Source organism: Poromitra crassiceps (genome assembly GCF_964638095.1).
Source record: "Poromitra crassiceps genome assembly, chromosome: 20".
Lineage (NCBI taxonomy): Eukaryota > Metazoa > Chordata > Actinopteri > Beryciformes > Melamphaidae > Poromitra > Poromitra crassiceps.
In genome coordinates this window covers 16,645,304-16,673,061 of record NC_139637.1, presented here as the reverse complement: position 1 = coordinate 16,673,061, position 27,758 = coordinate 16,645,304, and the positions used below count along the sequence as shown (strand labels likewise).

Genomic DNA, 27,758 nt, shown 5'->3' with positions numbered 1-27,758 from the left:
GCAAATCTGTCCGGGCCGGAGGTTCCGTGTTGAAACTTACGGCGGTCCGAGTTGTCTTGAATGCCGTACTAGTTATGGAAAATCATGGAAAAGTGATCTGTATATTTCATCAAAATACTGTTGGCAGGGAGGAATTTGGCTTTACCCCCCAAAAAATGGTCACATCCGTTTCCATTCTTTCCTGCTTATAAACGTTCATACTAACTGTTACATGCCCCGAACTACTTCTGGCTTGTTTACTCTCAAATTCAACCAATGGGCTTACTGTGTTTCTCGACAGCCCGGGGATTGACGTGACCACAGAGCTCGACAGCTGGATCGACAAGTTCTGCCTGGATGCGGACGTGTTTGTTCTGGTGGCAAACTCTGAGTCGACGCTGATGCAGACGGTGAGACACCAGGTTTTCTACTGCTTTGTTGCTGGTACAACTAATCTCATCGGGCAATCCACTGTCTCCTGTTGAAGATCTCTGCGTTTTGTTGCTGAACCAAATGGATTGGACACACACACCACTGGACGGCAGCATGAGGAGGGTGTGTTGGACACACACACCACTGGACGGCAGCATTAGGAGGGTGTGCAGAATCACAGCAGTCATTATCAGTAGATGTTCCTGAAGATGGTACACGGCTTAGGCAGGACCTGCTAATGTCTCCAGTGTGTGTGTGTGTGTGTGTGTGTGTGTGTGTGTGTGTGTGTGTGTTGTGTTAAGTGTTGATACATTTGATAACCAATGGGAAACCTGTCTTTCTGCAGGAGAAGTCGTTCTTCCACAAGGTCAACGAGCGTCTCTCCAGTCCCAATATCTTCATCCTAAACAACCGCTGGGACGCCTCGGCCTCGGAGCCCGAGTACATGGAGGAGGTGGGTTAGCTTCTGAGTACATGGAGGAGGTGGGTTAGCTTTAGCATTGGCTAAGCAGTACATGGAGGAGGTGGGTTAGCTTTAGCATGAGTACATGGAGGAGGTGGGTTAGCTTTAGCATGAGTACATGGAGGAGGTGGGTTAGCTTTAGCATGAGTACATGGAGGAGGTGGGTTAGCTTTAGCATGAGTACATGGAGGAGGTGGGTTAGCTTTAGTATTGGCTAAGCGCTGAGCATTTGGAGCCGCATCGCGTCTTTAATCGGTCAAACTGAATCACATCAGGTCGACCACACTGACTGGACAATGTCAGATTTTTTTTAAATAAGAGGACATCCACGAGCAACGAGGAACGTTTAACAAGTTATTGAGTAAATTGAGGATGATCGAAGTGCGTGAGATCCGTCTCGGCGGAGCATCCGTCTGCGGTTTGGGGAGGTTTCGGGGGAGTCCGGCCTACGCTCGGCTTCGACAGACCCCCTTACTTCTAGATACCTATGCAGGAAGTTAAAAAAGGACATATCGACATGGGTCATTGAAAGTGCTTGCATTTATGTTTTGTGGCAAAACAAGAATAGAAACTCAAGTTCTTTTGAATTTTTTACTTAAGGTTCGTACTAGGGATGTCAATTTTCGGTTAATTTCACTTTCGATTAACCAACGCTAATAATCGATTAACCTATCGGTTAATTCATAATTTTTTAATATTAAAAAAAAAAAAAAATTTTTTTTTGTCTATTTACTCAATGAGCTCATGCCCAAACAAGGCGTGTCTATTTAGATGCTGAAATGTTAATGCTTTTTGTGTTAGAATTTCTAACACAAAAAGCATTAACAAGCATTAACAAAAAGCATCAACATTTCAACACAAATTCTTTTTGTGTTAGAATTTCTAACACAAAAAGCATTAACATTTCAGCATCTAAATAGACACGCCTTGTTTGGGCATGAGCTCATTGAGTAAATAGACAATTTTTTTTTTTTTTTTTTTTTTATATTAACTGATAGACCGACAGCAATAACCGAACAACGACGTTAGCGACGGTTAATCGATTGACGGTTAACCGTTGACATCCCTAGTTCGTACATACTGTACGTAGGTTACGTCCTGCTGCCTGCATGTGTGTCTCCCGCTATCTGTGCGTCCTTGTTTCACGCGCAAACCTGACTCGACAAAGTGCGACGTGCGTGCAAGAGTGGATTGAAGTCGTTTGATGCAGGTTAAACAGCTTCTGTAAAGCCCGCTAGTTTTCATCATAAATATTCAGTGTTGTAACAGTAATTAACCTTGATCCGTGTCTCAGACTATGCCCTGTTGGGTCCTTGAGTTTGAGGGAATTGGGCTTGGAAAGTCCTTGAAAAATCTGAATTTGATATTGAAGAGTGGAAACTCTGAACTCAAGAGTGAACTCAGCTGCTGGAGTGTTTGGTTGAAATGAAAACCTGCAGACTCTCCATGGCGTGCGTGCATGCGTGCGTGTTGAGCTGTAGGACACCATCAGCTTGATGTTGGCTCAGCAGTAGTGGTAGATTAGGCAGGCTGCTGAGCAGCTTAGCCGGTATTAGTCTGGACCTCACCTCGTCTGGGCTCGTGGACTTGACCCGGGCTGACCTCCTGCTGCACAGCGTCTCTGCACTTTGTGGAAAAAGTCTGATATTGTTGAAGCTCAAGGCCTTAAAAGTGTATTGAATACAGTTAAATATGGTCTTAGGTTTTAGATTTAGATGTTAAAATAATACACTTCCATGGTCCCCCCTAGCCACCAATGGCACTCATATCCACACTGATAATCACTTGTTAATCTGAAATAAAACCTCATATCAGCTCAGATTAATTGGCCAAAACAAATAGATTTGTCGAGCTCTACCTCTCTCCCTGTGTGTATGCTCTATAGTCCATGATCCAGGGATGTGATGAATGTGCTGTTGGTGTTCCAGGTGCGCAGGCAGCATATGGAGCGCTGCAGCAGCTTCCTGGTGGAGGAGCTGGGTGTGGTGGACCGAGCCCAGGCCAGCGACCGCATCTTCTTCGTCTCTGCCAAGGAGGTCCTCCAGGCCCGGGTGCAGAAGGCCCAGGGCATGCCTGAAGGAGGTAGAGATGGAGGCACAAAACACACACATGCACTGCACTAGGGCTCCACATATAGGGGTTTACACACATGCACTGCACTAGGGCTCCACATATAGGGGTTTACACACATGCACTGCACTAGGGCTCCACATATAGGGGTTTACACACATGCACTGCACTAGGGCTCCACATATAGGGGTTTACACACATGCACTGCACTAGGGCTCCACATATAGGGGTTTACACACATGCACTACACTAGGGCTCCACATATAGGGGTTTACACACATGCACTGCACTAGGGCTCCACATATAGGGGTTTACACACATGCACTGCACTAGGGCTCCACAGATAGGGGTTTACACACATGCACTGCACTAGGGCTCCACATATAGGGGTTTACACACATGCACTGCACTAGGGCTCCACATATAGGGGTTTACACACATGCACTGCACTAGGGCTCCACATATAGGGGTTTACACACATGCACTGCACTAGGGCTCCACAGATAGGGGTTTACACACATGCACTGCACTAGGGCTCCACATATAGGGGTTTACACACATGCACTGCACTAGGGCTCCACATATAGGGGTTTACACACATGCACTGCACTAGGGCTCCACATATAGGGGTTTACACACATGCACTGCACTAGGGCTCCACATATAGGGGTTTACACACATGCACTGTACTAGGGCTTCACATATAGGGGTTTACACACATGCACTGTACTAGGGCTTCACATATAGGGGTTTACATGCATGCACTGTACTAGGGCTCCACACAGGGGTTTACACACATGCACTGCACTAGGGCTCCACACGGGTTTACACACATGCACTGCACTAGGGCTCCACACAGGGGTTTACACACATGCACTGCACTAGGGCTCCACATATAGGGGTTTACATGCATGCACTGCACTAGGGCTCCACACAGGGGTTTACACACATGCACTGCACTAGGGCTCCACACAGGGGTTTACACACATGCACTGCACTAGGGCTCCACACAGGGGTTTACACACATGCACTGCACTAGGGCTCCACATATAGGGGTTTACATGCATGCACTGCACTAGGGCTCCACACAGGGGTTTACACACATGCACTGCACTAGGGCTCCACACAGGGGTTTACACGCATGCACTGCACTAGGGCTCCACATATAGGGGTTTACACACATGCACTGCACTAGGGCTCCACATATAGGGGTTTACACACATGCACTGTACTAGGGCTCCACACAGGGGTTTACACACATGCACTGTACTAGGGCTCCACACAGGGGTTTACACACATGCACTGTACTAGGGCTCCACACAGGGGTTTACACACATGCACTGCACTAGGGCTCCACATATAGGGGTTTACACACATGCACTGCACTAGGGCTCCACATATAGGGGTTTACACACATGCACTGCACTAGGGCTCCACAGATAGGGGTTTACACCAGTGATACTCAACTGGCGGCGGCGCCCCCTGTGTGGCCCGCGATGGAATTGCAAAAAAAAAAATGCAATGCACATGCAAGATACCCGCTGAATAAGTGTCCAAATGTTCATGTCATTCTGGCCAATACTCCACTTCTGTTATAGCATTTCAGCCTGGAATATGGAATATCTTTCAATAATCTATGATTTAGCCGCTAAATTGTCAAATACCGCCGTCTGCTCGCTACCCAGGCACTTATGTATGTAGTTAACCTAATTAACTATCCGGTGTGCACAACATTGTCAGACTAAACTTCAACTGACACCCCAAAAACCTACAATCCCCCACAGAAAAATGTATATTGATTGTTTATTAACTGGCCCCTGGCCTTCTATCATTTCACGAAAGTGGCCCCCGGGCAAAGCAAGTTGAGTATCCCTGGTTTACACACATGCACTGCACTAGGGCTCCACATATAGGGGTTTACACACACACACACACTGTACTAGGGCTCCACATATAGGGGTTTACACACACACACACTGCACTAGGGCTCCACATATAGGGGTTTACACACACACACACTGTACTAGGGCTCCACATATAGGGGTTTACACACACACTGTACTAGGGCTCCACATATAGGGGTTTACACACACACACACTGTACTAGGGCTCCACATATAGGGGTTTACACACACATGCACTGCACTAGGGCTCCACATATAGGGGTTTACACACACATGCACTGCGGCTCCACATATAGGGGTTTACACACACATGCACTGCACTAGGGCTCCACATATAGGGGTTTACACACACATGCACTGCACTAGGGCTCCACATATAGGGGTTTACACACATGCACTGCAATAGGGCTCCACATATAGGGGTTTACACACACATGCACTGCACTAGGGCTCCACATATAGGGGTTTACACACACATGCACTGCACTAGGGCTCCACATATAGGGGTTTACACACATGCACTGCACTAGGGCTCCACATATAGGGGTTTACACACATGCACTGCACTAGGTCTCCACATATAGGGGTTTACACACACACACACACACACTGTACTAGGGCTCCACATATAGGGGTTTACACACACACACACACACTGTACTAGGGCTCCACATATAGGGGTTTACACACACGTAGGGATGGGCATTTCTAGCAAAAACACTATTCGAAATTCGCTGGCCAAATTCGAATTTAATTCGAAATTCGAAAATAAAAATAAAAATGTATTTTTTTTTTTTTTTTTTTTTTTTTTTTTTTTTTTTTGTGAGTGAAATGTTGCATTGTCTCCCCTGATTCTAAGTCTACGGCTTTATTAATTAATATAAAAAGCTTCTGCTGTGGATTTTTAGCTCAAACAAGCATTGCACCACTGAAGTAAAGAACATGTTACATGACATTGACATTTTCGAAAATAAAAAACAGTTTTGACAATCATGAGTGGTTCATTAAATATTTAGTAGGCTCAGGTCTGAGTGCCAAAGGGGTGCCAAAGTCACCCCCTCTCCCTCTTCATGGGATTTCATCCGCCATTCATTTTTCCATAAACCTTGCTTAAAATGCTTATAAAAATTGTTTTACTTGCTCAAACCAAGCGATTTGACTATACTTAGAATCAGGGGAGACAATGCAACATTTCACTCAATTTTTTTTTTTTTTTTTTTTTTCGAATTTCAATAATAAAAGTCGACCTTGATAATAACAACGATTATTCGAAAATTCGAAATTCGATGCCCATCCCTACACACACGCACTGTACTACTAGGGCTCCACAGATAGGGGTTTACACACACACACACACACACACACTGTACTAGGGCTCCACATATAGGGGTTTACACACATGCACTGTACTAGGGCTCCACACATAGGGATTTACACACACACGCGCGCGCACACACACACACACACACACACACACAAACACACAAAATGTGACCAAGCTAAATTGTTGCCCTGTTTTAGGTGGCGCCCTTGCAGAAGGATTTCAAGCCAGAATGTTTGAGTTCCAGAACTTTGAGAGACGATTTGAGGTACAATCTTCCAACATAAAGATCTAATCACACACACACACACACACACACACACACACACACACACACACACACACACACACACACACACACAAATTGAATAATGACATGAGTTTTGGAGTCAAGTTCAAGTCTGCTTGACAGATTTGTGGTGCAACGGTGAAGCCATCGCTTTCAAGCCCCACCTTGAAAGCGATGGTGCTTTCAAGGTGGGGCTTTTCCATTCACTAGCTCATGCCAGCTTCCAGGCTCTCACTGGTGACCACTGAGTCTAGTTCAATGACCCTGCCGTGCACATCAATTCCTATCCAATTGACTGTTACCCACCCATCACAATCCTTAGCCAGAATTATTTGAACATAGGACCATCGACCAGTGTACTCTAGACCAGTGGTTCTCAAATGGGGGTCCGGGGACTTCCAGGGGGTCCCCAGCCAAAAGGGGGGTAATTTATTTCTGCTATATTTCCATTCATAAGTAACACAATGACTATTTTGGTCATGGGTTTTATACACTTTCTGTAATAAAACATCTAAAAGCATCAATCTTATTATCATATGGGGGACCGTGGGACAAAATCCTCTAACTTTGTCAGTTTAGGGGTCCTTCATGTGAAGAAATGTGAGAACCACTACCCTAGACAGGACCTTTATTTGACTGAAGTTAATAATGATTCCTATCAAAAGTTAGTAATTATTGTACCTCATCCATTGTATAAAATGAACTAAATAATCCAGATGTCAAAAGTCTGTTTGTGCTCCATTTTGGAGTAATCATGCCCGTCCCTGCTGCCTGCCAGCACATTTGCCATGCCTTGGTTTGCTGCCTGGTCTGGATGCTAATTATGCTAATGCTAATGTTGCTGTGGCTGCTATGTGTAGGAGTGCATCTCCCAGTCAGCGGTGAAGACCAAGTTTGAGCAGCACACCGTGAGAGCCAAGCAGATCTCCGAAGCCCTGCGCCTTATTATGGACTCTGTACACATAGCTGCACAGGAGCAGAGGTGAGTCATCTACTGCACTGTTTCTCAACCACCGGGCCGTGGGCCTCAAGAGTGCCATCTAGTGGGCCGGGGAGGACCTCTCACATCAAGATGTCAGAAGGATAGCCTATCATTTTGTTTGGGAAGGTGGTCCCCTGATCTACTGGACATTGACTGGCTGTAGTCCATACAGTGCTGCCTCACTCATCCAGCATCAGTCCAACATGTATAGCTACTGAGCAGTTATTTTATAGATTTTCAGTCATTTGTGTTATGAAAAGATGAACAGGAACATATTTGAATTGCGCGTGTTTGCGTTTGTGCGTGTGTAGAATCCACTGCCTGGAGACGAGGGAGGACCGTCAGGACCGTATGGAGTTCATAGACAAGCAGCTGGACCTGTTGACCATGGACTGTAAAGCCAAGATCAAGAAGATCACCGAGGAGGTGGAGAGACAGGTGAACCTCGACGCAACAACTCTAGGACTTCTGCAGTCCTTCAAGTCTGAGAAACGCCTCAGTAATATGCTGATAGGTTGATAGTTGAGCTTTTCTAATAAAGAGGGGAAACTGTGATTTAGGAGTTTTCATCCAGGCTGTCTGGTTGTGTTTAGGTGTCTAACGCCATGGCAGAGGAGATCAGGAAGCTCCATGTGCTCGTGGACGACTTCCACCTGGACTTCCACCCATCACTGGTGGTGCTCAAGGTCTACAAGAACGTGAGTTTACACACACACATTACAGCATCCGTTTCTAAATACCATGTGGGTTCGTATGGAATGATAATGCTAGTTGCAGTGTTTCCCCTAGAACAATTTTCCCTGGAGGGATTTCGAAACGTACCCCGACCGCAACGGTGTGGGCCCCCGCTGGCGACGCTAAACGTTTAGCTAACCTGTTCGCACTGGCATACCAAGTATCATCATACTGTTGTGGGATGCGATGCGAACAGTTGTATTACGGGATGTGCGTTTCCCAGGCAACGACACACGTTTTGGAACAGCGCCGCACGCTGCCACAATGCTCCTAAAAGCACAATGCTTATTGTTTTGAATGATGTGGCATCTTCTATTACTGTCAACACTAGTATTGTTGTATTGTAAAGATATTGACAACGCTGAAGAAGGCCTGCTGGCCGAAACGTTCGTTGTAACTGGTCTTGACGATGGAATAAAAACCTTAAAAAGGACATTCTGTGAGTGCTGGCATTCTTCGTTTTTTAGTATTGTAAAGATATGCCATAAAGGTTTATTGAAATCTTGCGGAGAGCAGAATTTTTATTTATTTATTTTTGTTGCAATTTTTTGCAAAAAGAATTCTGGCCTGGCCTGACCAGGCCTGTAGAATGGTAGGGGAAACACAGTTGTAAATGTGAGTGACAGGCCACTCACTGTACTGTACCTCTGCTGTTAGTGCAGACTACAGTGTCCCCGCCTCCAGCACTATAGCCCAACCCCCAACATCTTTGCTGTTATCTCTGCTCAACACTCACTAATGCTCATCCCTGGCCTCCTATTGGCTCACTGAACCCGTGTAATGCCCCCGTTGCCCTGTTGGATGTGCTGTTATGTAAGAGCAGTCTACATTGATTATTGTACTTGTTTAAACCCACAATCGCATTTGAATGGTATAAACTAGAGGCCCAGTCCTACCTAAGCCTTTCTGTTAAAATCTGGGATAAGATCAGCAAGTCTGACCTAAACAAAATATGTCTGTTCTCACTTAGCAAGGCGTAATAGCTTCGTGTGAACCAAAACCTGACTTAAGCTCCAACGGTTGTTTAGTCTGTTTGTCAATAGATTTAAAAGTACCAAGTACTGGTACTGCATGGTGTCCACTAAGATACCATCACCTCGGAATGAGATGTTTGGAGCGGGGGAGTCTGGTGCAGCGCACAGGTCGTAGACCTGGTGAGACGAGGGAGGAACCCGGCCGGGTGGCAACCCACAGAGCCCGGTCCCTCTACGTACCAGAGCCCTCTCCCGGTCCCGGCAGAGTAGTTCCGGAGCAGCGGATTGAGTGGCCCTGACCGCATGACCACCTTCGACCCTCCCTATAGGGCTGACCGTGGGTAGCTACTGGGACGTAAGTTGGGGCTTGGCCAGCCCCGGCTGGGTCACCTGGGCGAGGGTGTATGATGTTGCGAGACCCGAAACATCCTATGACCCCAGGGTACATCACTGAGGATACGTCCCAGTTATGCATCCTTGCGATGTTTTTTTCTTTCTTTATAAACCTCAACCTGAGTGAGATAATCATTCATTTAAATTAATATTTCTTACCCATTTCATGCTCATATTTTTGTTTATTTGTTTTCATATAATAATAATAATAATTATTATTATTGTTATTATTATATTATTATTATTATTATCTCAGCTGTTTAGTACTTTTCTCTTGACTGATTGCTATATCCTTTTGTATCTATATCCTATTTGCTGCTCAAACAGTCTGATATCTGCAGCAGCAGGAGTAATTAAAGGTTCATCTGATCTTATTTGAACCTGGACCCTTGCTTGAGGTTCAGCGACTGATGTTAGAAAATGTGTTGACTATCACATTCTCTGCCCGGGCTCATTTCACACAAGTGGTACTTGCGATACTGCAGTTATTAATGTTGGGTATTAATGTTGCTTAGTAACCTGAACAGCCCCAGGTGTTTGTGACGCTGTGACGGCTGCGTTGTTGTTGTCCTAGGAGCTCCACCGGCACATCGAGGAGGGTCTGGGCAAGAACATGTCCGAGAGATGCTCCACTGCCATCACCAGCGCTCTGCAGTCCACGCAGACGGACATGATCGGTAATACTCCTTCCTCCTGTCCACATGAGTCCTCCACCTGAGCACACCTGAGCTCAGCTAACTATCACATATATACAGCCTCACTAGCTTTACTTAACCCACCCTTGCTTGCTTTGATCCCAAACACGTATACCCCTCCCACATATTAATGCAATGTGGTCTCCAACCTGCACCATGGTCTTTAAGTCCTCAAATCCATATCACAATATATTGTCACGTTTACCTCTAACAATATTACACTCATTTCCTCTCCATGTCTCCTTCCAGAGGGCCTGAAGCCGCTGCTGCCCGGCGTGGTCAGAGAGCAGGTGGACAAGCTGGTTCCTCGCCAGTGCTTCAGCCTCAGCTACGACCTGGCCTGCGACAAGCTCTGTAGCGACTTCCAGGAGGACATCGGCTTCCACTTCTCCCTGGGCTGGACCATGTTGGTCAACCGCTTCCTGGGGCCCAAGAATACCCGGCGGGCCCTCATGGGCTACAATGACCAGGTAACATCATCCACCGGGTTTATCACCTACAACTAAGACGGTCCACAACATCTAGTTCAGCTCCACTTCAACTAACAAACCAACCAACTTTATTGTCCTGTGAGTCAATTTCGTTTTCAGACAGGATTCGCAGTAAACAAGATTAAAAACACATAGCATACTAAAGCACTTAACAGATTGCAATAAACTATACCAACAGGCCAACATCAGAGGAGTCCATCACTTAGTCAATATTAATTATCCCATCAGGGAAATATTCTGAATTGCTGCCGCTCCATATAGAGTTGAATCAAAAATCCTTGCATTTCTGAGTCCACTTTGTGGTTTGGTATTGTAATTTTCTTAGTCCTGTGAATAATCATGGGTGCAAACTAGTCAGGTGACCGTCACCTTTCTCATCCCCAAATAGGAGCATTTCTGAGTGATTTTGTGTTGGCCCTGGTATCTGTCACCTTTCTCACTATCCATTATCCCTGATAATTTGCCAAACGTAGACAACCTGACATTAGCTTGAGATATTTCCAGCGCAGCTACCCTGGAGATATGATCTGTGTGAAACTTCACGGCTGTCTGTATTGTAATAACGTCATATTTTCCTGCAGGTTCCTCGGCCCATGGCCCTGACCCCGGTCAGCACCAGCATGCCTCCGTTCCCCCAGGGCGCCATGACCCAGGAGGAGCTGATGGTCTCCATGGTGACCGGCCTCGCCTCCCTCACATCCCGCACCTCCATGGGCATCATCGTGGTCGGCGGCGTGGTGAGGAGACGCATGCAACCTTTGTGAGCCCTGTAGGGAAACTGCATCCCTGCAGTAGCAATTAGTAGGTAGTTAGATACTTTATTGATCCCGGAGGAAATTCAGTTACCAGCAGCGTACATAAAGTTAATAAAAACACTGTGTACAAATAAAAATTTAAATACACCTAGTAATAAGATTCAGCAAAGAAAAATAGAATGTTCCAATTCCAATATTGACAAGAACATCAACATTAAATTGAAATGTATGAATGAAGAGGAAAATAATTAATAATAAGAAAAAAATATCAAATATCAATATACCTTCAGTATGACAATGTAATGAACATGAGAGTAAGGGAAAAGCCGATGACAGCATATACATTCACATTAAAGGATTTACAGGACAAACTAAACTTGCTCGTCTGGATCTGAGCTAAACATTTCTTGCCAAGTTGGTGTTGGTGCCAAGAGATGCTGTTCCATACTGCTGTTTAAGCATATTTTTACGTTGAGTGAGCCTCAGCACCAGCCCTTTCCCCCGGCATGCACCAATGCTAAGTCACTGAGCGGGTGGTTCTGTGTGTAGATCACACTAATGCTAAGTCAATGAGGGGGTGGTCCTGTCTGCAGATCACACCAATGCTAAGTCACCGAGCGGGTGGTCCTGTCTGCAGATCACACCAATGCTAAGTCCCTGAGCGGGTGGTCCTGTGTGTAGATCACACTAATGCTAAGTCACTGAGCGGGGTGGTCCTGTGTGTAGATCACACTAATGCTAAGTCACTGAGGGGGTGGTCCTGTCTGCAGATCACACCAATGCTAAGTCACTGAGCGGGTGGTCCTATGTGTAGATCACACTAATGCTAAGTCACTGAGGGGGTGGTCCTGTCTGCAGATCACACCAATGCTAAGTCAATGAGCGGGTGGTCCTGTGTGCAGATCACACCAATGCTAAGTCACTGAGCGTGGTGGTCCTGTTTGTAGATCACACCAATGCTAAGTCACTGAGCTGGGTGGTCCTGTTTGTAGATCACACCAATGCTAAGTCACTGAGCTGGGTGGTCCTGTGTGTAGATCACACCAATGCTAAGTCAATGAGCTGGGTGGTCCTGTGTGTAGATCACACCAATGCTAAGTCACTGAGCGGGTGGTCCTGTGTGCAGATCTGGAAGGCGGTGGGCTGGCGTCTGATCGCCCTGTCGGTGGGTCTGTACGGGCTGCTGTACGTCTACGAGCGGCTCACCTGGACCACCAAGGCCAAGGAGCGGGCCTTCAAGAGGCAGTTTGTGGAGTACGCCAGCGAGAAGCTGCAGCTTGTCGTCAGCTACACCGGCTCCAACTGCAGCCACCAAGTCCAGCAGTGAGCACTAACACACACTCTCACTCTCTCTCTCTCTCTCTCCCACACACACACACACATCTGTTTCTATGTGTTTTTACTATGGCCGTGACCTGTAGAGCCAAATACCTTTACACTATCACACACATCACTCCTTTTAACACATTCACTGCCAGCCTTTTTTTTTTTACTGTAGGTAGCTTTTGCCAGAGGGTTTTTTTTGAGGATTCTGGCTCATTTTACAAGAGCCAAGGATAATTTTCTGCTTGGAGTTTGTCAACACAAAGTTCACAAAAGTACTAATAGAATGTGTGCTTTCTCTGTCTAAAAGAGTTAGTTTGTAGAGTTAGTAGTTATGTAGATATTAGCCGTTGAGTACAGCATGGTTTCAGCGTCTGAGACAAAAAGCTGAGATAATCGCAGTTTTGTGAAATTCAATATCAAACAGTCACTTTAACCATTTATTTTTGGCATCAGTGAGACATCAGACATAAACAATATAGTTCTGAACAGTAATTTCCTCCATAGCAGCACCCGCACCCCCTCTCCTTACAACTCCTCCCTCCGTGGGCGTGTCTGGTGGATTTCAGCAGCGTTTGTCAGTCACAAGCCAGTCTCTCCTGCCTGTCTGAGCAGTGAGCAGCAGCCTCTCTCTGGCGGCCCCTCGTCGGCGAGCGTGGATGTGGCTTAATCCGTTCTTGGATTTTCGGTTGAGAGCTTTGACGAAGCCTTGTGTGACTCTGGCTTTATGCTGCGCGCTTCAAAGTGTGCTTTCCACCCAGTCCACCTGTGGAAGCCCCCACCGCCGTGCGCCCGTGTGAAAGGTTTTCGCCTACAGTATGAGAATGAGGCTCGTTCGCTTCTGGGTCCTCGGTTGAGCTCAGCTGGAATGCGTGCGTTTCTGGCCAAACAACACTCAATAGTCTGAGCACCGTCGCCACTCAGTGGGTCGGCGGAATGGATTGCACACGCCCGGCGGCTCTAACAGTATAATAGAAGATGCAAAAGGGCCAGATCAACGATCCACCGTCAAAAAAAAAAAAACGATTTTTTTGACGTATCCATACGTCGCTGGCAGGCAACGGTTGGATTCTGCTTGACGTATCAGTACGTCGTTGGCAGTTAACGTGTTAAACAGGCACCGTTCTTTGGATGGACTCTAATTAATACAATACTATCTCAATAAAAGGAAGATGCTATAAGCTATATTTGCTAACGTTACTCAATGTCGTGGTGGGCCTGGACAGAAGTCTAGACATGACTCTGCCTCTCCGCCCCCAGTCTTTCACATCACTGGCTGGTTACATAATGCACAGGGGCGGCTTTAGCTCAGGAGGTAGAGCGGGTCGGCCAATGACGCAAGGGTTGGCGGTTCGATCCCCGCTCCCTCCCAGCTGCTGTCGCCGTGTCCTTGGGCAAGACACTTAACCCTCCTTGCTCCCGATGGTGTGTAGGCACCCTGCGTGGCAGCCTGCCGCCATTGGTGTATGAATGGGTGAATGTAGACTACCTACTGATTGTAAAGCGCTTTGGATAAAAGCGCTATATAAATGCAGGCCATTCACCCGCTCTAATCCATCCAGCTTGTGCACTTAGCAGCAATGTGAAACGTGCCGGGGCCAGATAGTCCTACTGCTCTGATGTCAGGGCCGTTTCAATGCAAATCACAAGGCGTTTTTCTCTGCACTGTCGTATTGCTCACTAGTTGCCTCTGGTGGTGAGATTGGGAAATGACACAAAGAGGCTGGAATGTCAGTATTTACCCTTTTCTTTTCACCATATTCAGTGTTGATATTAACACGTTAATTGCCAAGAACGAGTTGAGTCGTCAAACACAATCCAGCTGTTCACTGCCAACGACGAGTTGAGTCGTCAAAAAAATGTTTTTTTTTTTTTTGACCGTGGGATGTGCATCTAACCCTTTTACATCTCTTATATAATTATTGGAGCCACCGAACGTTTACAACCCATTCCACCGACCCACTAAGTGGCAACAGTGCTCTCCTGACTAGAGGAAGGCAAGCATTTTTTTAACTTGTCACGCCATTCTCACCCCAGCCATTCTCATGAAAATGGATGGGGGAAAACGCTTTCTTTTTCGCGCTGATTGCTGGCGATGCGGGATTGCAAATTTACATAATAGATTACAGTTGGAACACACTTTGAAACACGCAGCATAAATATGACCAGAATCGCAAAAGCTTCTCTCAACCAAAACTCCAAGAAGCGAGCGAGTCCATGCCGACTTCCTCAAACAGCGGCCGTGCAGACAGGCACAGGACAGCAGCTTCTTGGCTGCAGCGGCCGTCACAGTCTCAGTGCTTTGAACGCCCACGGAGGGAGGAGTTGAAGCAACTCTCCCTCTCGCTCTCTCCCTCTCTCTCGCTCTCTCTCTCGCTCTCTCTCTCTCCCTCCCTCTCTCTCTCTCTCTCTCTCTCTCTCCCTCTCCCCCTCTCACTAGGATTAAACCTAGTGCGTCTCCCTCCCGAGAGGGAGGGAGAGAGAGAGAGAGGGAGGGAGAGCAAGAGGGAGGGAGAGAGAGAGAGAGAGAGAGAGAGAGGGAGGGAGAGCGAGGGGAAGGGAGAGAGAGAGAGAGAGAGAGAGAGAGCGAGAGGGGGAGGGAGAGAGAGAGAGAGAGAGAGCCAAAAATGAATGGTTAAAGTGACAGTTCTATCGAATTTCACAAAAAGCCGTTTATCTCTGAATATTTTTTCTGATGCTAAAACCATGCTGTATTCAACTGCTAATGCTTACATAACTACTAACTCTACAAACTAACTCTTTTAGACAGAGAAAGTACACATTCTATTAGTACTTTTGAGATATTGTATGTTCACAAACTCCAAGCAGAAAATAATCCTCGGCTCTTGTAAAATGAGCCACAATCCTCAAAAAACGGCTTGGCAGAAGCTACCTACAGCAAGAAAAAAACGGCTGGCAGTCAATGTGTTAAGATTAAGAATATATATGGATTTTTGTAGTGTGATATTTTTAGGTTCCAGTCGCTTATTTTGCCATTTTGGTGCCAAAACATTCCAAGTATTCAGCGTTGGCACTTCTTGTCAGGGTCAAAACAAATGTATAACGGAAATCAAATCAGTCATGAGCACATAGTTTTTATGACGCCTTGTTCTCCATCAGTTCAGAGGGGGACGACACTGACGGAATAACATTTATATTTCATAAAAAGGACAATAACTTCCTGATATATCCCCAAACTGATATATCTGTCTAGCCCCAGTTGATATTGACTTTCAGTGTACAAAAATGTGTGGAGTGTCTACAGCTCACCGGGTTGAGAGGTTTTGCTAAAGGGGCTGGAGAACCAATCAAATTGCAGTGCAAAACACTTTTGATTAATTCAAGTTACATATATTATTATGCACCATGTATGCCCTGATAAAGGTCTGTTATCATAAGCTTGGCCTGATAAATCTGAACAGCATGGATCTATGTGTGGAAAATATTTCTGTGCTCTCTCCATGTCATGTTATGCTGCCTACACACTAGAGCAGTGGTTCTCAAACTTTTTACACCAAGTACCCCCTGAGAAATTAGTTGGCTCTCCAAGTACCCCCATATATGACCGACGTTAAAATACAGTCTATTCAGCTGCACAGTTTACACAGGAGGCACATTTATTCCTAATAACATCATTTATTGGTAACTTTTGTCAGCCACAGCCACAATGTACAAACGGGCAGCACTAGAACTAGCAAACTCAAACAAAAGAACATTAAGAACTGTATTTGAGCAAATGTAGGCTTCAAACACACACACACCCACCCACACACACACACACACACACACACACACAAAATAAGTGAGATCATTAAGAACACAATGAATAACAACAATAATAATAACTGCTTCATTCTCAAAAAGGCAAGTGAAAAAAACAAGATTAACAGCAGCATTTCAATTGTGCTTAATTCAAACACACACACACACACACACACACACACACACACACACACACACACAATTATCATGCAATGCAAGGGGCAGCACCTCAGGAAGTGAGAACATATCTATCATTTCCACACATCAAATGAGAAACCTAAGAACTGTATTTCAGCAATTGTACTTCAAACACACATACAGAACATGTTGGTGTCCTGACAACTCACATAAGCCTAATGTGAAGGATGTGCCTGTCTCTGTGAACACAGTCCTTTGATGTCTGGGGTGATTGAGCTGAGCTTCAGTCTCAGGTCTGGCTCAGCATCCAGCCTGCTCCTGTACTTGGTTTTGATGGCAGCAAGTGAAGAGAAGCCTTTCTCGCACAGATATGTGGTCGCAAAAGGAAGGAGAAAGCGCACAGCTTTGTCAGACAGGACAGGGTATTCTCTGTGTTGTTTTATCCAAAAGTCCAACAAAGACTGCTTTCTGAAAGCAGGCTTCAGTGTTTCATCACAAGACAATTCAATTAAACTCTCCTGCTCAGCCACAGTGAAGTCCTTTGGCAGTTCAGAGGCTTGCATGTTGAAGGGGCTTCTCATCCAGCTGTTGGCTTTGGTCATCACTGGGAAATACTGGCGGAACTGTTGTCTGAGCGAGACGAGGTGTGCAACCATGTTGTCCCTCACTCCATCATCAAGGCTCAGCTCGTTGTCAGACAGAAAACTCTCCAAAGCAGGGAAAGCTGAAACATCACCTGCCTTGACTTTGATTTCAAACAACTCCAACTTTTTCAACATTGTGTTAATTTTGTCCTGCACATCAAACACATTGATGGAGAGTCCCTGTAATCCCAAATTCAGGTCGTTTAAACGGGAGAAAATGTCTGACAAGTATGCCAGCTGACTGAGCCACACTGTATCCTCAAACACATCTGATAAAGGGAAGTTTTTGTCCTGCAAGAAAATGTTGACCTCTTTGTGCAATTCAAAAAGCCTGGAAAGCACTTTTCCTCTTGATAGCCATCTTACTTCTGTATGAAGCAAGAGTTGGACATGCTCACTGCCCATCTCATCACAGAGCACTTGGAATAAGCGAGACTGCATCGGCCGGGCCTTTATGAAGTTCACAGTTTTTACAGCAGAGTCCAGCACCGATTTCAACTCATCAGGCATCCTCTTCACCGCCAGCGCCTCACGGTGGATGCTGCAGTGACTCCATCGCATCTCCGGTGCCACCTGTTGAATCCGAGCTGCTACTCCGCTGTGACGGCCCGTCATAGCCCTCGCGCCGTCTGTGCAGACTCCAACACACTTTTTCCATTCAAGCCCATTCTCTTGCACAAACGCATCCAGGAGCTGGAATATGTGCTCCGCTGTAGTTCTGGTCTCAAGTGGTTTACAGAAGAGAAAGTCCTCCTGAGCTGCACCATCATGTTCATATCTGACGTAAACCATCAAATTGGCCAAATCTGCAACATCAGTACTCTCATCCAGCTGGATGGAATAATAGCGACTACTTTTAATGCGCTCAATCAGTGTATTTTTAACATCATCTGTCATGTCTCTTATTTTCCGTGCCACCGTGTCGTTTGAAAGCGGCACCAAGTTTAACTGTTTGGCAGCCTTCTGGCCACACATGATTTTTGTCATCTCTTTGGCTAATGGTAAACACAATTGTTCGCCAATTGTGTGTGGCTTACCGGCTTTTGCTATGCGGAGGCTGGCACAATACGAGGCTTCCTGTGCCTTGGCTGTGGGTGTACTGCAGGATTGAATCGTGGATTTAGCCTTATTCAGTGCATCACGTTTTCTTGTGAAGAAATCTTCTGGTTTGTCTTTCAGCTCGGCATGTTTTGTTGTAAGGTGCCGTTGGAGGTGCGATGGTTTCATGCAGTCATTGCTAAGCACTTCACCACAAATCACGCACTGTGGCCTGTGCTCTTCCTCCGTCCCACCGCAGCTGAATCCAAACTTAATGTAACTGAGGCTGTATTTGCGTAATTTTTTACGTCGTTTCTTTGTGGATTCCACACTTGCGCTGCTCACGGAGCCACTAGCAGCACACGTGGTGCTCGGTTCAGCACTAACGCTGTTAACGTTAGCACTGGAAGACGTTGTTGCGGCTGTGAATACCTCTCGTGGTGCGCCTATGGCGGAGCCTGCACTGGTGCCTGCTTCGCTGTCCTCGTTCACTTGTTGAATGTCATTGCTGCTGGACTCCTCCACACGTCTCTTTCGAATACTTCCCGTTTTCAGCCAATTTTGCAACATGCCTGCAGCTTCTTGCTTGTAACATTAGCAGCAAATTGTGTGTAGGCGCATCGTCGCGCAACAGGTAGTAGTGTCCGTCAGAAACAACGCCAGAAACACATTTATTTAATAATGTTGTTCCTAAATCTACAACAACAAAATGAATGTAGATACAAGTTATTTTAAACCCCATTTCAATTCTCAAGCTCATTTTCATTCGTAGTATATTGATAGTATTATTGTACAACATTTTTAACGTTGGTTTTATTTCACATAAAATAACATTGAGATTCCAGGGATCCCTCCGAGTACCCCCAGCAGGGGGCGCAAGTACCCCCGGGGGTACGCGTACCCCAGTTTGAGAATCACTGCACTAGAGGATTTTAAAATCTTAACCGATTTTAAAAACATGAGAGACCACAGACATAAGGACAATTTCATCAGATTTTAACATTAAAATCGCCTGAACGCACACACTAGACGATTCGGCCAGACTGCGAGACCACACACCCACCAGCCGTTTGAAGTACAGACTCAAAGCGATTACAGCAACTAGACTGTAGGCTGTTTATATCCCACAAAACCGCAGATGGCTCTCCAAACATGCACCGAGCGGCGGGTCCACTACAAGCAGGCGGACACCCTCGCAAAATGAGCTAAAACAACGTCCTGTCTGAGAGCTCATATTACAGCATATCCGCTCCCTTGAAGCAAACAAACCGCTCCGCTCGGCACATGTTTGGAGAGCCATCCGCCGCTGTCCACCCTGTTTTAAGCTGTGAGGATGCTGGGGAGAGAGGAGCTACATGGCACTGCTGTTGCTCGTTTGTTGTGAGCGCTGCATTAACATCCGGGTATGACGCGTCGACAAGTCCCGGTCTGCTCGCTCTCATTGGCTATTGCGGGTTCCGTCGGGAGACAGCCATCGTAAATATCAAACATGTTTGATATGCCCGATTCGAGATCGGGCCGGCTCCGATTCAATCAATAATTTATTGACACCAGACACTTTGACAATTATTTTGACAAAAAATCGGTTGAGACTAGCCTCGAATCGGGCCACGCCCCCCCGAGGGGAATCGGGCATTAAATCGGGCCTTTTATCCTCTAGTGTGTGGGAAGCATTAGTGTGATCTTCTCTAACGCAGTGTCTCTCTGCCTGTGTGTCTTTCAGGGAGTTGGCGGGTGCCTTCGCCCAGCTCTGCCAGCAGGTGGACGTCACGCGGCAGAACCTGGAGGACGAGATCACCGACATGAACCGCAAGATCGAGCTGCTGGACTCTCTGCAGAGCAAGGCCAAGCTGCTGCGGTAAGAAGCTCACTGGACTCACAGCACCCGCCCTCAACACTGTGCTGTGCAGGCAGAGAACATGCTCATTTAGAAGAACCAGTGCGGTAGCTCTTTCTAGGTGCTCAGGTGGAGGGGTGGAGGGCTGTGGGGTGAGGGGCTCTGCTTCATTGTGAGTGAAACCATGTCGACAGCCTCCACCTGTTACCACGAAAGTGCTGTAGTATGATTCACGCGTGACTTCTACCATACTGCCTAGTGTACGAGCGCACGAGAATATCAAGAATATGCAAGACGAGAAATATGTGTGCAGTATGAAATAGGTTGAACCATTAAAGTGTCAGTATGTATAGGGAATTAAAAAATTAGGTCGTACTGGGAATCCGGGGGGAGGGGGGGGGAGTGCATTTTGCTTTAATTGGACTTGAAATTGGTTTGTTTGTTTGTTGCTCTGGTTGAGAATCTAAACAGTTCTGCCTTCCTTCCATGTGTGTGTTTTCTTGTGTCAGGAATAAGGCCGGTTGGCTGGACAGCGAGCTCAACATGTTCACCCAGCAGTACCTCCACCAGGGCCGGTAAAAAACCATCTGACACCACCCAGACAGCAGATCCACTGGACACTCGGACCACCTATGTTTTACGAACACAAGATATAACAGTGTTTCCGTTAGAAAGAATTGGTCCCGGTCAACGTGTGCTAGAAGATTTCAATGTGCCGGACGAATGGGAGAAATTCTTGTCAAATAATATTTGTGTTTATTGAGCTTAAAAACAATCGATAGTACGGTATTTGATCAGCGTCGTCACGGTCGCAGGCTGGCACCTGTCAACTTGTGCGCTAATAGCTGATAGCTGTGCTAATAGAAAGCTAGCAGGCGTTAGCGTTATCCATTAATGTTACCGTTTCTGTTGCGTTAGGATCTATAAAAAAAAAATAGAGATGGTGGCCTGTGTTATACACGGCTGTAGTAACGTTTAATGACTCTCTGCTGTCCACAGACGTGAAGGGAAAGTAAGATGTGGTACTCAGACTCCACAGTGTAGGTGACCGGCTTCCTGGCTCGTGGCGTCTTCTCCCTCTGAGCAGTTGAAGGTCCTCGTCTGACACCTGGAAGCTGTCGTGGTCCCAGGAGGGACGGCTGCTTTACATCTGCAGCCTTCTTCCTGGCCACACGGGGTTTCTTGGCAGCGGCAGATTTCTTTGGGCGCCGCCTCCTTCTTGGGTACCGCCTCTTTCTTGGGTGCAGCCTCTTTTGGCCTTGGCCTTAGCTGGAGGCTTGGATGCAACCACCTCATCATCAGACTGAGAACTGGATTTGCTTTCTTTGACTATTTCCGAGCTGCTCTTTGCCGCTTCACAGGTTCTGGAGCTTTACGAGCCGGGCCTGGCGAGTCCGAGTCGCTGTCACAAATCACGGCGCCGGGCTCGGCGGTGAAGCTGGTGTCGTCATCACTGATGTCCGCTTTCCTTTTTGGAGAATCCTCCTCCTCCCAATCTTCACCCTCAAGATGAGAAAGATGTTCGCCCAGCAGTACCTCCGCCAGGCCCGGTAAAACCATCTTGACACCAGCCAGACAGCAGATCCACTGGAAAGACCCACCTATGTTTTATGAACACAAGATATGTCAGTGATTCCGTTAGAATTGGTCCCGGCCAACGTGTCCTAGAAGATTTCAATGTGTAGGACGAATGGGAGAAATTCTTGTCAAATATTGTTTATTGAGCGTAAAAACGATAGATAATATTTGATCAGCGTCATCATGGTCGCAGGCTGGCAGCTGTCAACTTGTTATCTAACTTGGTGACAGTCCGTGTTACAGCTGTGCTAGTAGAAAGCTAGCAGGCATTAGCATTGTCCACTAACACTGCCGTTTCTGTTGCGTTAGGATCTTTTACATCATCATCGTCATCACTGAGGACCGCTTTCCTTTTTGGACAATCCTTCTTCCCCCAATCTTCAAACTCAAGATGAGAAAGTGTGTGGATAATTAACGTGAGGGGAAACATGGGATAACCTTCAGCCAGCTCCTTACAGCAGTCTGTTCGCCTAATTTGAGCACAGGTAACGGTGAACATTGTGTGGTGTAACTTAGTTGCTTCTGCAGGTTCTCCGCCACCACCTCTGCCTTCTAGAAATGCTAGTCCGGATCATGTGTAATGGTGGCTAGCTTCATATTAGCACTAGGCTGTGACTAACAGCTGCAACGAATGCTATGTCAACAATGTGGCCACGCGACCGTAATGACGCTGATAGGACACCATAGTTATAAAAATGTGTATAATATCTATGGAAGGAAACGTGGAAATCACCAGACGTTGAAACCGGAGAGATTTAGATGCGTCAGACTTTTGCTGATTTTACCAGTGAAAATCGGGCAATTACCGGATAACGGAAACCCTGAGATATAACTAGTTTCTGTGTTAACTAGACAACCATTTCCTCTCCTTCCTCTCCAGTTGACTCTTCACTTTTGCTTCCTTCAGTTAACGAGGACGAGAGCTCTGCAGTTTTTTTCTATGGAAAAGGTGAAATTAATTTGATACCAAATTATCCCTCTGTCGCATTGAACTTGTTGAGAAGAGTATACATATATGAGCTGTCTTTTGTTTTTGCGTGTTGTAATTTGATGAGATGCCTTTTGAACACGGAGGATAAGTGCCACTTATCTGAGTCAAAGGCAGTCCAAAGGAGGGAATGTTAGAACAGGTCTTATGTAAATATAGGGTGCTATAACCCATGAGAGACGTGCAAAATTATTTATTGCTCCGAGTGTACTACTGTGTTTGGGCTAGGTGAGAAATCCAGTCGCTCTTCAGAGTCGGAAACAACACTAGCTATCAGGAGGAGGGGCTGGAGATGGCAGCCATTTTGAATGCACTGGCCTTTTAGCGATAGGCTATTCCATTGTAATGCTCACATACTGTTTGTTTTTTTCTCTGTTATAAATCAGTGAGTGACAAAAAAAAGTAAATACGATTCACCACTTAGTTTGAGCCGTCAAGATCAATCCGTGAATCTTAACCTGGTTTCCTCAGACACACTAGTTGGGGAGGACTCAGGCCATGTGGCTGTGAGGGCTCTGAGGATGGAGACGGGATGGAGGGAGGTTAGTCTAACAGATCTGTTAGAGGATGGAGGGAGGTTAGTCTAACAGATCTGTTCGAGACTGGTCCCATCCAGATGGCACCAGATCTACAGTACGTATGACCCGTTTGCCATCCGTGCAGAGTAGCTCCGACTTCTACATTTCACTAAGTGTAATTCCTATGGCGTTACTATCGGGAATAAACGAGACCTTCACGTTTGCAGGGGTGACATTGATAGGGGAGCGAGTGACGCAAGTTGAATAGTTTTAACCCTTAAAACACCTAAGACACAGACCAGTTTATTGGATATTTTAAATGGGTCCTCATGTCGACAGTTTGATTCATTTGACACATTGTCATATTTAGGACTAGTATTTAACAAATGAATGAAGGTTTGCATCCTTGAAGCCTTGAATGCACAATTTAAATAAAAGAGAAGGATAATAGTCACCTTATGTAGAAGGGACAGCCTGGCTTGGGAGACTTAACAGGAAGTGTGAACACAATCGGAAGGTCTGATTGTGTTTACACTTCCTGTGACTCATAAACCTAGTCTGACTCATAATGTGAGTCAAACTAGGTTTGACCAGGTGAGTCAGACTCGTCTGAGCAGGTAAAACAGCCGGCGTTTTGAACAGGAAGTCGTGACACAATGGGTCAAGTGGGCGGGGCTACATAAGGTGATGAATACCTTTTTAATTGATAGCCATTTGAGACATTAGCAGCACTACCGATTTAAACGCCTATTTATCCGCAAATGCCTCACTCACAGCCTCAATGTCTTGTGATGTCACTGCTGCTCAGTTTGTCTTGTTCTGTGTTTAGCCGTGCTTTTATTGTACAGTTCGGTTTGAATGGATACGTGGCCCACAGTTCCTCATATCAAACAGCACTGTTGCCCTCTACCAGTTCATCTGTCTCTCTTGGATGTTATTACTTAGTTGACAAGTAAGTGACAATCAAGATCTACAATCATGATTAGCAAGTGAACAGTGACATGGACACTGATCTGGCATTTTATAATTGGCTTCTCAAGTACGTTTTGATTTCATGTCACTTCTGTCGTAAGGAAACCTACAAAACAAACATCGCACGGTGCGTGTCCGTATTTAACCCCTCGTACGTTAAATGCTCCTGTTAAAATGGCCGCTGCGCTTCAGCCGGACTGTAAAATAAAGCCATATATATGTTGGGTTGTGCCAAGTTGGAAGGCTGCCGGAAGACACTTAACTTCGGCGTGAAGACGTGCACTTTATATTTTTGCTGCTTTTGTTTTTTTGTTTGTGGTTCCTTTGTTGTTTTTCTAATAACAGGTAGTTTTGCCCCAAAATGAAAATCCAGAAAGTAGATGGAAGGTTGAGCTCGACGTCAGGAGGGCTGGGGTTGACTGTGCGTGTAAAAGCCTGCATGCAGTGACTGTTGCAGTTTGTTGTCCTGTTATCTCTGTAAAATGGAAAAGATAAATAAAGATTTACCATGCAGAAAAGGTCTGTAGAAGTATTACTTTTTATTGTATTGTGTTGAATTGAGTTGATCACACTGTGAGAAACGTACTCTATTTGTTGGAGGTGCTTATTTTAAAGTTATACTTACAATTTTATATTACTAAAGCGTAATAGGAATGTCAAATTAGTGCTGGTTATTGATGAAGTTGAATTGCGTTTCAGTCCGTTGTGTGAGGTGGGTGGGTTGGGGTATTACTGTATTACGCCATACTAGGTTGCCTGGTTCAGACGTTTGGAGTTAGTATTTGCTGCTTCTGCAAATGCATTTTTTTTTTCGGTTTTACCAGCGATTCACCAATCAGCGCCAAGGAGGACTAACAATTGGCCAATACGCATCAATGAACAGCCCAACGGGCGGGACTAAGCCGCGGTCATGCGTTTGTCGAGTGCGCTGAGGAGTAATGACAATGGCTGCGGCCGCCACCTGTTTTAAATTGATTAGAAGTATCAATTACTTTGAAATCTGAATTCAGGCCGATACATTAGTCTCTAGTGATTGGTTAGGAGAAATGGAATCCCCTCCCCTCATAGAAATGCCTTCAAAAGAGTGCAATCTCAGACTAGAAGACGGGAAGGAGTGTAATGAGTTGACAATTCAGTCTGAATATCAGGTTACCGTAACAGCACTTTCTGACCAAAACCGCTATCTGTGGCGATCTGCCTTCAAATAATCCGAACTATCCCTTTAAGACCGTCCCAACTACAATACTAACGTAACGTAGATAGGGCTGCTCGATTAATCGATTAGTTGTTTGGTCTATAAAATGTAGCAAATGACGAGCACTGTTTCCCAAAGCCCATGATGACGCTGTCAAATGTCTTGTTTTGCCAACAACTCAAAGATAATATCAGTTTACTGTCATACAGGAGTAAAGAAACAGAAAATATTCACATTTAAGAAGCTGGAATCAGAGAATTTAGACCTTTTCTCTTAAAATTGTACTCGAAACGATGAATCGATTATCAAAATAGTTAATTTTCTGTCGATCGGCTAATCGATTAATCGTTGCAGCTTTAACGTAAACTAGATGCATCTCAAGCAACTGCTGCCCTCCACTATGTATGAAATTAAAATTAAAATCTAACTATTTCTGGAATCAATACTAAACGCATCCCTTTAGTATACCCATTACACTGCATTATCATCCTGTCCCTTCAGTCTGAAATCATGCAAACTAGCTCTGTTCCATTTTTTATATACCCCTGTGTCTTATGACAGTAAATATTACTTCAGTTATCACTGACTTCCATGGCACAACCACTGCAATGAATGCAAAGCAACTTAATTTATCAATCTCGACTCCTCCTCTCTTCTACTTCCTCTGCTTTTGTGACGGAATCAGTCTGGACCAACCTTACTTTCTTCACCTCACTCTTTCAATTTATTCCCCTTGTGAGTGCGGTCTGCTCCTTGTCATGGTGCAGTTGATAATGTTGCCAGCAGATGGCAGCACAGTACCAAAAGCTAGGAGCAGGCTCCATCATAAAGCTCAAAAGGGGCACCAAAGTTCCATCAAGGCCAACTTCTTCATGTCGCAAAAGTTCCTAGAAAGCCGGGGATTAGAAAACAAGGGGATGCAATTACAGTTGCTCATATTGCACCAGTTGATGGGGGAGACCGGGGCTTTGTGAGTATGGGGTTGGTTCTAGTTCAGTGCATATTACATGGGATGTTCTGCACCAATGTTGAAAAGTTATATCGTAAATATTGTGTAAAAATAAAAGCATAGTAATCTATGATTATTTTTGGCCAGCGCACGCAGGCCCTATAACAGGGTTTGTCCACCAAATTTAGTCACCAATTTGCAAGCCGATTTGGTCCCACTCAGAAACCATAAGACCTGCCGCTACCGAACTTGGTAGGTAGGTTCACAGTCACCTTTTACTATGGGCGGAAGAATTGTGCTGCATGGTTGTGTGCTCCTTTTTATACTCAAATCACTTAATCATGTATTCAAGCTATAGGCCAGACTGACATAACGTATACAACCATAATGACATTTTTTAATAAAGAAATGTTTTATGGCCTCAAGTATACCACGCTCCATGTTCGGACATGTACTGTATGTACTGTCACACGTGGGAATAAAAAGACAGTTGAGCAATCAAGCTGAATTAAAACTCCAATGACAAGATATGTGAAAGGCTCACAAAAATGTGCTGTAATTCGAAATGATGTCCCACTCCATTCATATTCACACAAAGGCGCCCATTCATTGCCACAGACAGAAAGTGTCTGGATGATTTTGTTATTAAAGAGAGCACACTGTGATGACTTGCATCAGTTACATTAGGATTTCACAAGCATTTTAAACGGCACTCCGTATTCGCTCGGGGCCTAAATATTGAGACCTGCAGTACCATTTAGAAGACACTAGCTCAATACAAGAGAAAAAAAACACTATTGCAAAATCCAGTCATTATCTCTCTACTTACCCCCATGCCGGTGGAAGGTGAAGAAAACATGTGTGGGGCTTCCCAGGGAAACGGTTACAATGTTCTTCTAAACAACTTTAAAACGTTAAGCCTCCATACTGCTTATCTGGATTAATCCAAGTCTCCAGAAGCCCTGAGATGCCAAGTTGACTTGAAAAGAGGTCATTTACACCCTAATTTCAATTGTTTAGGAGAATGCTGTAACCCCCTGGAAAACTGCACAAATGTTTTGTGGACGAAAAAACGTCACCCCACCTTCCACCAGTAAGGTGAGTAGATCATACATTTTTCCCAGGATTTGTCCCCTGGTGACAAAACCCAAGCTGTTTGGTTCTTTTCAGACGCAAACATTGTACCCGAATGGATCTCGTGCTGACTGGAGTTGATCGTCAACCAGTCAGTATCGTCATCGCGCCGTCAACTTTGACTCCTGTGAAAAATCAGCCAATGAATAGGCGCTTCAGATCACTATTTGGCAAACCAAATGCATCTTGCATGGTGGAT

At 45.5% G+C, this 27,758-nt stretch overlaps 1 protein-coding gene across 3 annotated transcripts in view; it reads left to right on the top strand.

Moving 5' to 3' along the window:
* Nucleotides 1–24,799, top strand: part of LOC310794740 (mitofusin-2-like) — a 37,061-nt gene extending 12,262 nt beyond the window's left edge. For 2 of the 3 annotated variants that reach the window (XM_083656765.1, XM_083656766.1), the window contains exons 6-18: nucleotides 281–389; nucleotides 758–865; nucleotides 2,803–2,956; nucleotides 6,370–6,437; nucleotides 7,319–7,440; nucleotides 7,752–7,878; nucleotides 8,034–8,138; nucleotides 10,117–10,219; nucleotides 10,487–10,707; nucleotides 11,310–11,465; nucleotides 12,610–12,806; nucleotides 20,112–20,246; nucleotides 20,735–24,799. In XM_083656765.1, coding sequence (XP_083512891.1) covers nucleotides 281–389; nucleotides 758–865; nucleotides 2,803–2,956; nucleotides 6,370–6,437; nucleotides 7,319–7,440; nucleotides 7,752–7,878; nucleotides 8,034–8,138; nucleotides 10,117–10,219; nucleotides 10,487–10,707; nucleotides 11,310–11,465; nucleotides 12,610–12,806; nucleotides 20,112–20,246; nucleotides 20,735–20,804 — 1,675 coding nt within the window. In that variant the 3' untranslated portion in view covers nucleotides 20,805–24,799. The remainder of the gene's footprint in view (nucleotides 1–280; nucleotides 390–757; nucleotides 866–2,802; nucleotides 2,957–6,369; nucleotides 6,438–7,318; nucleotides 7,441–7,751; nucleotides 7,879–8,033; nucleotides 8,139–10,116; nucleotides 10,220–10,486; nucleotides 10,708–11,309; nucleotides 11,466–12,609; nucleotides 12,807–20,111; nucleotides 20,247–20,734) is intronic. The other variant, XR_014553589.1, reaches the window with a different exon arrangement.
* Nucleotides 24,800–27,758: the final 2,959 nt, after the last annotated feature.